The sequence below is a fragment of the Corvus kubaryi genome, unplaced genomic scaffold (genome assembly GCF_017639235.1).
Source record: "Corvus kubaryi isolate FWS band 111438036 unplaced genomic scaffold, C.kubaryi_AGA036_p1.0 37272, whole genome shotgun sequence".
NCBI classification, from domain to species: Eukaryota; Metazoa; Chordata; class Aves; order Passeriformes; family Corvidae; genus Corvus; species Corvus kubaryi.
In genome coordinates, this window is record NW_024581084.1 from 2,549,721 (window position 1) to 2,561,044 (window position 11,324).

The 11,324-nt window shown below is 48.7% G+C and overlaps 1 protein-coding gene across 3 annotated transcripts; it reads right to left on the bottom strand.

Moving 5' to 3' along the window:
* Window positions 1–193: 193 nt before the first annotated feature.
* CCDC40 (coiled-coil domain containing 40) lies at window positions 194–11,318 on the bottom strand. Of its 3 annotated transcripts, none has more exons than XM_042025572.1 (19): window positions 11,274–11,318; window positions 10,803–10,922; window positions 9,710–9,782; window positions 9,363–9,541; window positions 8,881–8,964; window positions 8,579–8,798; window positions 8,044–8,201; window positions 7,084–7,206; window positions 6,588–6,709; window positions 5,614–5,857; window positions 5,330–5,512; window positions 4,191–4,436; window positions 3,454–3,667; window positions 2,795–2,964; window positions 2,580–2,671; window positions 2,150–2,270; window positions 1,312–1,500; window positions 927–1,085; window positions 194–523 (listed from the first exon to the last, which is right to left on the bottom strand). In XM_042025572.1, the coding sequence occupies exons 1-19, from the start codon at window positions 11,289–11,291 to the stop codon at window positions 278–280; spliced, it is 2,961 nt and encodes a 986-aa protein (XP_041881506.1). In that variant the 5' UTR covers window positions 11,292–11,318; the 3' UTR covers window positions 194–277. The 3 variants fall into 3 exon arrangements, with proteins under 3 accessions (XP_041881506.1, XP_041881505.1, XP_041881507.1); XM_042025571.1 differs by having other exon boundaries at window positions 9,710–9,839; XM_042025573.1 differs by lacking the exon at window positions 1,312–1,500 and having other exon boundaries at window positions 9,710–9,839.
* Window positions 11,319–11,324: the final 6 nt, after the last annotated feature.

Sequence of the window (11,324 nt, forward strand, 5' to 3'; positions counted from 1 at the left end):
CAAGGGCGGGCCACCCCCGCGCCCGGGAAATCGGGGCTACACCGGCCCCCGGGGCGGGGGAGGGAGGCGGGGCCCAGGAGCTGCTTGGGGCAGCGAAAGTGAAACGTAAACAGAAACATAGCGACACGATTGCAATGGTACATCTTAAATAAACATTATACCCGACAAAGTAAATATTGTACCCTACACCTGGTTATTTTTCTGTATTTATTTATTTACAAAGTCTGCAACCTGTGGAAGAATAAAAAAGATATTACATGTATTTTCTATGTTTCTGTCAGGCTTTCTCCAACCTGAGCTTGGACCCCAGCCAGTGACTGAGCCACTGCAGAGCCCTTTGGTGCTGGGGCTGTTCCTCCTGGATCTGCTGCACGATGGTGTTAATGGTCTGCAGCCGAGCCTGCAGTTTCTCCTGCTGGTTCATGCAGGCTTCCTCAGTGTGGCACAGGGCCCTGTACTTCCCTTCCCTCAGCGCCTGCAGCTGCTTCTGGTGCGCCTGGTGGGCCACAAGCTCCAACAGGTTCTGAGAAAAGCAACAATGGAAGGGGCTGTGACATCAAGAAAAATATGGGTGGGACTCGTGTCAGGTGCTGTGACCATCACATTGGACAAGGGAAGGACAGTGCCGTGAATTCCCCATCATAACAGCCAAACAGCACCCCCAGGCCGGGTTGTTGGAGGGGTACAGACATCACAGAATTCCATAAATCAGAGAAATTCCCACATACAGAAGGCAACCCTTCCCAGGACAGGGTTTCAATACGTCAAGCAGGTTCTTGGTGAGCCTCCAAAATGTGCTCAGTTAATGTGCTGCTAAAATGCCACACTGAGCACCCAGTTCAGCACGGTGCTGAGACAGAGCTGGCAGCAGAGGAAGCAGCAGGCTCTGTCTGGCTCACATGCTGTAAGGGAGTGGATGTGCTCACCCATCGTTTCTCGTTCTGAAGACATTCTATGTCCAAGATGAGGCTGTCGATCTCAGCCTGGAGCTGGCAAAATTCCTGCTTCTTTTCTGAAAAGGTGTCACTGAGGGACTCTTGGATGGTCTCCAGCTCCTGGATGGTTTGGTTGCATTCATAAATGTTCTAGTAAATGGAAGAGAAGGAAATGGCAGATTTCAGTTTTAGTTCAGCTGCATTCCTGACCATCCTCCCAGAACTCGATTTTGGGGGATTTTCAATGAATGATTTCCCAAAGCCTGCCCCTTTGCCAGGGCGGGGTCTGTGCACGGACACTCCTGCACTCACTGCTGTTCACCACAAGGCCAACCTCAGCTGTGTGAGCTCCTGCAGACCCACTTTCCTTTCTCACCTCCCGGGTTTCCCTGATCTTCTTCTTCAGCTCTTCTTTCCTGCTTTGGAAGTCATTCTTGGTGATGTGTTTCTTATCTACTTTGCTCTGAGCCTCTGCCCGATTCGTTATCGTCTCTCTGTGAGAAACACTCGCCTCCATAGCCCGGATCAACGTCTCCTGCTGCTTCAGCAGCTGCCCATAGCGAACCTGCCATTTGCCAAGACACAAACCAGCCTCAAAATACCAAATGCTTACCAAGAGCACCAAGGGAAGCTGTCTGGGTGGCACATCCCACCAGCATAAGCCAGATACATGTGACACAAGTGCCTGCAAGCCAGATTTGGTCCAAATCCAAACCTCGTTTGCTGTGTGTGGATCTGGAAGGCAGAGGCCTGGATTATCAACTTGTCTACACCAATATTTAAAATATTAGTCTGGACCTCATTAGCAAGAGCAGAAGCAGAAAAGCAGAAGCATCCTGAGAATGAAGGGGAAGAGCTGCTCTGCCAGGAGAGGGAACACTTCCCTAAACCAGTGATTAAAGTGATGCAATATTTAGTAATCAACATTGCTTATAAAGCAGGGTCACAGAATCAGGTGGCAAACATACTGCAATTTAAATAGATTTCTTGGGAGTGTCCAGATTCTGCTAAGCCTGGCACGGGGAATGCAGGATGTGTGGGCCACTAGATATGCTCAGTTCAGTCGAGCTGTGGGGAGTTTAGAGTCCTGCCCTGGGCCCTGAAGATGCCACTTCTCCAGCCTGTTTCTCATCTCCTGCCTCATGTTTCAGCCACTCCAAGCCTGAGTACATTGGGTGGCTTCCCCTCCTCAGTCCTCTTTCCCAGTGCCTTACTTGCATCCTACGAATCTCTGTTTTCATGTCATGGATTTCGCCTTGTTCAAACAGAGAATCTGTTGCTTCCCGCATCTCTTTTGCCAGCTGGATCTTTTTCTCCCACAGTAGGATCTGATGCCTTCAGAGAAGAAAGGGGAAGGGAAAGAGAAAGCTAGACCCTGCTCAGTGCAGCACACTCACTGCCAGACACTGCCAGAGTCTTCCCATATGGATCTTGGCAACATCCAGCTCACACACGCTGGAACTGTTAAAGCCAACATCCTCCCAGCTGTTGCTGGTTCCACAGACTGTGTTTCAGACATTCATTAAGGTCCTGTCCCCTTCTCCAGGAAGACTAGAAGTGCATTTGGTGGTGCCAGGTTTGGTGACTGTAGGAGAACAGGAACATGGACACAGACACATGGGACTGCGGCACTCTGGTACCTACTCTGCTTCTACCAGGCTGTTCAGGAGCCTTTCCTTCTCCTCAATCAGTTGACTGTGCCTCTCCTGCATCTCCACAGATTCTTTTTCTGCTGCCTAGATTTGGGAAGAACAAAACAATGCAACACTGTCAGGCTGAGAAAGTTTTCCAGGATCACTGCTTGCCTCGATCTGCATGGGAGGCTGAGACCTGGGAATGAGGTTCCAGATGGTCAGTACCTTGAGAGAGTGCACAAACTCGTTCTCTGTGACAATTTTGCCATTTTGCAGCTCCTCAAAGCTGCTGTTGTTCTTGTTGATCAACACATTCAACTTTATCAAGTCATTTGAGATGTTCTTCATGTGCCGTTCCACGTCCTTCTGTTCTTTTATTTCCTGCTGAATTTCATCTATGGGTGAACAGGCAAAAGTCTTGGAATTCCCCTGAGTACTGGGTTGAACACAGACAAGTTGAACAAAAACTGCTGTCAGAGGTGGCAAGACCTCAGGCAGAGCCACCCACGTGTCCAGCCAAAATGTTTTTCCACAAGCTCAAAAACCAAAAAAAGGTTTTGAAGGAGACTCCTGTGGAAAACAGTTGGGTTTGGCTAAGGAAAGTGCTGTCATGGCTGGGGACATTTACCTACCCATTACTTGCAAACTTTATTTAACAAGTGTAACATTGTCACTCAGGGTCCGACTGTCAGGACAGTAGGATGAATCCTTACAGGAATAATGTATGCAATCAGCAGGAGTGCCTGGGCTGTTGGTATTCCTGCTCACACACAGCCAGGAGCACTCTTTGGGGCAGGTCCAGCTTTTCCCATCTGTAACCCCCCACTCCCTTTTCCCTCCCTTCACAGACGAACATTTTAAGGAAGAATCAGGGAACGACGTACTTTCCATGCGCAGTTTCCTCTGCTGCATGATGATGATCTGTTTCTGTAACATATCCAGGGAGGTTATTTGCTCATCCCGCTCCCGTGTCAGCTTGACCAGCTCCTTCTGCTCATTGAGCCAGTGCTTCTGCAACGTCATCACCTCAGAACTGCATTCTTCTATCTCCTTGTTCAGCTGGTTGATCTCAAGTTCCAGTGGTCCCAGTTCTTGCCCCTGTACAAGGGCAAAGTTTGGGATAAATCAGGCAGAAGCTGCTGGAGTTGTTGACAACATCTGGACATTCCAAAGCTTGCAGAGGATGTGCCACAGGACTCATTTCCCCATGGGTATCCATCAGGTCTTACACTGCCAGGGACAGATCTGGCAATCATCCACACAGGGCCAACCATCAAACGACTGAAATCTCTCTGCCTGCCCCACTCTCCCCTCCTCAGTGTTGGCACGTTTTCCAACAAGATCCTATTCACTCATTGATGCCATTTGACATTTTCATCAGGTGCAGACAAGTCCCTGCAGGGATCTGTGCCAGGCACACCCTCCTTTCACAATTCCCTTCACTCCATTATGAATTGATAAACACAAACACCTGCATTAACTAATGCAGCTTTTAAATCACAGTGCTGATGCCTGAAAGTTTGAACTACCCAACACTTAACACAGTTACACAGATCAGGGGCATCTCTGGTCATCACAAAGAATAAAATCAAAATTGGGACTGAAATACAGAAATACCTACCCCCTGCTGAGCAAGAAGCATCTCCAGCTTCTTGTTGTACAGGCAGATGATCCCTCCCTTCTTGTCAGCCAGGAGCCTGGACTTTGCAATCTCGCTTTCCTGGCAGGCAATCAGCTCATTCATATTTTTTATTTCCTTGTCCACCTCACAGAGTGTTTTTTCATGAACTGCCAGCCTGCAGCTGGTATTGGTTGCATTCAGAATAATCTGGGCCACATCGTTCTCAACCTTGTAAAAATGCAGCTCCTGGGAATATCAAGAGAGGAAACACATCACTGTCCCCAGCAGCCCCTTGCTGAGTTGTAATGCCACTTGTCCCAGCACAGGAGGCAGGGGATTGAGATTCTACTCCTAGGTCTGTACTAAAAGCCATGAGCTACTTACCCTTTCTGTACCCTTGCTTCTCCATCAATTGGCAGGTAATACAATATTTACCTCTGCCATACAGCTGCAGAAAAGCATTAAGGAGCCTAAATATTCCAGAAGCCTTTAAGAGATCTCACTCATCCCTTCTGCAGTGACCACCTGCCCAGTCTCTAGTTACCTGCCACCAGTACCAGGACATCACGGCATTGTCCCTTCTCCACCACACCTGGCACACACACCCCTCACCTAACAACCAGCACAGCACTCGGTGTGAGCAATGCTGGGCTGAGTTTTTGGATCTTTCTAAGAGATCCAGTTATACACTCCCAGAGAGAGCAACTTCTCATGGATTAAAGAGCTGTGGGTCACGTTGGACTGCTCCTTGGACTGCTCCTCAGAACGGAGAGCCGCCTGCATCCCACTCCATGATGAATTATAGAAATAAAAATTAGTTAAAATTAGACTACAGAAGTACCACATGTCCATTATTTTTCTGCAGTACATAAGAAATGCTAATACTTTATAGTAAATACTCCCAGGATTCATAATTTTGCCCCATTTATTAAGTAAAGAACAGTGTTTTGTGTCAGGTCTTTTTGGCCAAGCTCTCTCACATACACCAGAATCCTGCAATATGATCACAGGGAGAACCAGATTGGAGAGGCAAACTCAGCAGAGCTTCAATGCAGACCTGAAACCAGAACAAAGTCACTGACAAGCCCTGCTGGGGACCCACTGGTGCCCTGCCCTCCCAAGGTGGGGGGATGCCATACCAGGTTGCTTTTTCTGTTCCGAATTTTTTCAGCCAGCTGGAAGAAGTGCTTTGCAGCTTTGTTGGACATCATCTGGTCCTGAAGCTTTGCCATGATTTCACTCTCTAGCTGCTCTTTGACAGAAGTTCCCTTCTCTATGCCCTTCCTGATGGCCAGCAACTCATTCAGGTGAGCGGCTTGGTCCTAAAAGGTTGGAAGACAGAGACAGGATCACTACAACTGTTTGAGGAAGGGTATTCAATTCAAGTATTCAAAAGGATTCATCTTCCATGGACTCTCCTCACCATCTTGGTCCTGCTGAGGGCCTGCTCTGTCTCCTGGAGAACATGAGTGTAGGTGCCAGTTTGAACCTGCAGGGCCTCCTGCTCCAGCAGGCACTGGGCAAGCAGTTTCCTTGTCACACTGGTATCATTCTGGGACCGGTTCAGGAGGGCAACAAGGTTCTCATTCTTCTCCTCTTCTTTCCTGATGGACTTCCCACAGCCATGGATGTCCCCTTCTAGGGACTTGAGGTCACGTCTGTAGTTGCTGGAAGGGCAAAGAAGATGGAAAATCATCACGGGGATTGGTGCTGAACAGCCGCCCACAAATTCCTCTTTTCAAATTCATTACTGCAGCAACAACTGCCCAAGAAGGAAGATCTTTTTAAGGCTCAGCTGCTGTGACAGTGCAGAGTCAGCAGGAGATGGATGGAGACATTAAGATTTAAAAGTAAATGTGTCTAGGAAAATTGATTCCTTTTTTCAGCGCTGTCCCAGCCCCCATTCCTACCAGGACGTCACCATATAAAAGCAGATTGTTTGTTCTCAGAGAATCAGTCAAGCTTTAAGGCTCCATAGCAAATAAACACTTCCTCTGGCAACAACAGGGAGGTTTTCCTGAACATTTCCAAAGGCCTCACAAAACCCTGATAATGAGAGACAAACCCTTCCTGACATCCAGCTCTTTGGAGTAAGAGATGTTGCAAATATGAGGGAATTCCTTTAGAGGAATAAAACATGATTGAGAAAACTGTAAACAGCTTGAAGAACCCCCCACATTCCGAGGAAGAGATGTGGTTAGGATAAAGAAAACAGCAAAAAAGAACCGTGCTTCTTATCCTTTGCATTTATTACGTATTTTAGAGCAGGAAACTTGTTCTGCCTGACATGCCCTGCCCACACAGTGCTAAACCCGACAGGAGACACACTGGAATCCCCTTCTGGAATCCCTCCTGCCCAAATCTGAGGTGTCCTCAGGGCCTGGTTTCAGACCTTACCCCAGCAGCTCCTGACTGACAACATAGGCCTCGTCCCTCTGCTTCATTCCAGCCAAGCTGCTGTTCCAATGGTCCATCAGCCTCTTCTTTTCCATGTTAATAGCCTGGACCTCCAGACCAGCCTGGGGAACAGAGAGGTGGCAGACAGGATTAATCTACACTGTGTTGAAAAAACAAATTCATGTTAAAATACCTTTTTTTTTTTTCCTGTTCATAATGTGCTGAGCAGGATCAGCTCCAACTCTGTGTCTCGTTCATTGTCTCAGCAGCCCACAGAGCACAGGTCTGCAAGAAAAAACTGCTGCAAAGGGCAGGAGGAAGTGATTTACAGGCACTTCTCATGGACAAAGGAAAAGAAAAAAAAAGTCTTCATTCTTCCAAACAGGAACAAACTGTGAAACTCTGTCCCACCTTGTGCACACCACATGAGCATGGGCCAAAGGGGTCAGCCCTGCCAGAGGGAAATATTAACCACAAGGGAAAAGTCCCCTCCTACCTCACTGACTGCCTGCCGGGTCACTTTTGTGTCCTCTGCCTGGGCCACAAGCTGAGCTTCAAACAGAGCAATTTGTTCCTGGAGCTCGTAGACTCTCCTCGTTAAGTGGTCCAGGAGAAGGTCCTACAGAGCCAGAGCCAAACAGTCCAGGGTGGGTCATGGAATCTCAGTCTAAACCAACTGTATCCTACAAGAATAATATCAGCTAAAAAAGGAATTAAAACTGGCAACTGGATTAGATTTGAGTCCTACTGAAACTTTCCCATCCATACACAAATGGCTCACGAGTGCAGCAGGCACGACTTGCAAGAGAATGAAACCTTTGCTGGCTGTTTATTATTCCAGTTGCAGCAGTAAATTGATAGCTCGGCTCTGAAGCCACATTCCCTCCTGTCAGCATGGATTATGCTGGGCCCCCTGTCCAGCTACTGGGAATCCTAATAATGTATAGTTGAAAATCCTTTGTTAAAACCCTCCTAAACCCAAACTGTATTTCAACAGTTTGCATGGAATTCTGCATTAGCAATACTGCGTGGATTGTGTCCTGGAAGGCAGCAGAGGGAGCTCCAGCACCGACCGGCTCCACTCATTCCCCAAGTTCACTTTCCATTGTGAAATTCGCTGTGATTGAGAATTATTCTCAAGACCTGTACACACGATATTTCTTCAATAAATACCTTCAATAAATATCTTCCTTCCCTTGAGTGAAGAGTGACTTACTGTTCTAAGCCTTGCAAACCCTCTGGACAGTGCATGTTGCTGTCTGGGGGCAGGCAGGGCTTCTTCTCCTTTTTAGAAAAGCCTCTGGAATTTTTTTTTGTCAATCATTTCAGAAAAATATCCCCACTCATCTTCCGTGACTCAGTCACTCTAGCCTTCCTTCTGACAAGGTGGCACATCCTCCCAGACTCACTGCTGGCACCTGCATTTATTTATTTCAAAGACAGTTTCACTTGGTACCTGTTTTTTCTTTTCCACCTCAGCCTGGATCCTCTCTGCCTCAGCCCTCTTTGCTGACTGTTTCATCAGTAAAACCCTGTGATGCATGTCCTGGTCCATGTTCTGCACATAGAAGAGCTGCAAGGCCAGGTTTTCAATCTGTGTCTGCATTGCAGAAACTGGGGGGACAGGAGATACAATAGTTACAGAGAAGTTTGTTTGTAGGGTACACCTTAAACAGACATAAAAGAGAAAGAAATACAGAAGCTCCCAAAGCAAAACCTCTCACACATCAGCTAAACCAGCCCTCCCCAGCAGAAATATTTACATCAGCTTTGGAGTACAGCTCCACAAGCAAAGCTAAAGATCCTGGCAAGCAATTCCTGGATTCCCAGCTCACAGAATTCCAGGCGTGCCTGTGAAACTTTACAGTGAGTGCATTATTCCTGATTCATTATTTTGCTGAATTTTTCAATCCAGTGCTTCACTTAAATTCAAATTAATTTCTCCACACAGCCCTAGGATTGGGAAACACCGCCAGGACTGCCTCAGTCACCTTTCTTGCGTTCATCATCTGTGTTGTGACATATTTCCTTGTGAGCATCCCTGAGGCCCTGCAGTTCCTCTTCCAGCTGCTGCCGCACTGCGGCCGCCTGGGAATAGCGCTCGTGGCTCTTCTCCAGTTCCACCTCCAGCTGCCCCAGCTGCTGCTGGGCTCCGTAAAGGATCACCCCGAGCTCTTCCCTCTGCTCTTTGCTGGTCTTCACTGCTGCCCTCTGCGGACACAAGAGGGAAGGAGCTGTCTCCCAGCAGCTTGGACAGGAGGGGCTGTGGGAAGGCAAAGGAGAGGCTCCCTACCAGTTCATGGACGTCTAGGTTCACTTGTTCTATCTGCTTAGTGAGGTAATTCTTCAGGGCAGCCTGGAATCTTGTCATCAGAGGCTGTAAAGAAGGACAGCATTAATAAACTTTAACATATTGTGTAAATAGTGAGAGATGTTACATAGTGGGTATTTGCTGATGCCAAAAAGTGAGAATATTTGAAAGCCAGAACTGTGCCAGAAGAGCTGCATCTGAGAACCCACCCGCTCACTCTTGCTGCAAGGACTTCTCTTTCAGGGGCACTGAGGGATCACATTTACCCTCTGCATTGCTCACTTCTGAACCTACGGCTCTGGGGTTAGGGTTGAGTGACTCAGTCAGCAGCTAATACTTTGGCAAAACTGATTTTCACATGTGCAGCTGAACAGCTGAGCCACTGCTTACAGCTCACCTCACACATTTTAGAGAAACACAAACATCAACTCTGCAAAGAACGACAAGATTTGAAGACTTCTCACATGTTCTGGATCCAAGACGACCAGTTCTTCTTCTTCTGCTGTTTTCCTTCTACTTTTTCTTATCCCATGTTCCTCAGCTCCACGCTGCTGCAACCCCTTGTCCTGTCTTTGGTTGCCATGATCACTCGGGAGCTCAAAGGTCAGCTCTGCATGGTGAGAACTGGCTCGTCCTTTGCTCCCTGGACCCCACCCCAGCATAAAGAAGGAAAAAGATAAAGGAATAGGATTAGATTTTATAGTATTGTGCCTCCAGCTGGATTAACAATGACCAGAAAGGGAGAAAACCAGAGGCTGTGCTTGAGAGATGATCTCAAGTGCAGCTCTTCTGCAAAGGCGGTGGGGGATACCTGGTTCTGCTGCAGGTGCTCCTGAGGGAAGGGACGGGGCTCCTCCGCCTGGAACTGCCTGCTCCACGTCACCCTGCTCAGGAGGACAAGTGGCACGTTCGTTATCTGGGAAAGTCTCAGGCGATTTTCCCTGAAACATAAAATCCATCACCTTTTCCATCTAACTACCCCTAAACATCTGCTCATTTTTGTCATGAGGCATGAACAATGCAAACAAAGGATCAACACGAGGGCCTGGCTCTAAAGCCAGCACAGAGACGCTCCCAAAATAGAATTAGAGTGAGCCACTCCTGCAGACCCCACAAACAGCTCTGCAGCAAGATCTCTCTATCTGCAGGGGGCAATGACTCTGTTTGCTCCTCCAGAGGAACAGACTCTCCATCGTCATTCCCATTCTCCACTTCCATGGCCTGGCACACAGCACAGGTGGAAAGCAGAGCAGCAGATTTCCATTTGCATTTCATGTTAATGCTGTGGTATTTTTTGCCACAGGGCACAGAAGTTTAATTCAGAAGTTTAATCTCATTTGCAAAAATAGTCACTCAGCAACACTGAGATAGTAAAGATCCTGACAAAACTTCTCCACACCACTCACAGTTTCATGTACTTCTAGTTCACGTCCATTAAAAAAAAAGTCCTTACAGATTTATTAAAGCAATTCTTCCAGCTAGCACAACATGTAGCCAAATTATTCTCCTTCTTCTTTCTTTCTTTCTTTTTAAAGTGACTCTTTTATCCCACATCATCATTTGCCAAATTCAAGTGTTGGGCAGGCCCAATGGAAGAAGAAAACTTGTCACCAAGAAACCTCCAAAAAGAGCCCGAGTATGTGCATCCATGAAATGTGGATAAATCTCTTTTTTCGGTGTCTGCACTGGAAACGTGCAAAGAACTGAGTGAAACACACACAGTTCAAATGCTGCTGACATGGGTCAGTAACTAAATTTACTTTTTAGTGGCTTTTTTGCTTTATATGAGGGCAAGGCTGGAACGATCGCTCTCTTCTTGCTGTTGAAGCTGCTCCCAGGAAGAGGCCGCTCTGCAAAGGAGGCGTGGGAACGGGCTGCCCTGTGAATGTTCCAAAGGGAATCACCTCCAGAGGAAGATGTGATGGAGCTCTGCTTTCATCCCGCTCCGCGGAGCCCAATTCCCCCGCAGACTCCTCTGCCGCGGCACCGGGCGGCTCCTCCATAGCGCCGGGGCTGGGCTGGGCCTGCAACCGGAGAGAGCCTGAGCAGCGGGGCGGGCACGGGACACGCACCGCCGGAGCCGGCAGGTGCCGGGACGGGCCGGACGGTACCGGGCCGGCGGTGGAGGGGACGGGCAGTGCCGAGCAGTGCTGGGCCGCAGTGGAATCCGGACCGGGCAGTACCGAGCCGCGGCGGACGGGACGGGAGGGAAAGAGACGGGAGGTCCCGGGGCGGGACAGGAGGGGAGGGGAGGGGCGGTGCGGGCCGGCGGAGGAGCCCCGGGCGGGCAGTACCAGTACCAGTACCAGTACCAGTACCAGTACCAGCACCAGTACCGGGCCCGGCCCGGCCCGGCCCGGCCCGGCCCGACTCACCCGCGGCGGCTCCGCCATGTTCCCGTTACCAGGCGACGCATCAACACCCGC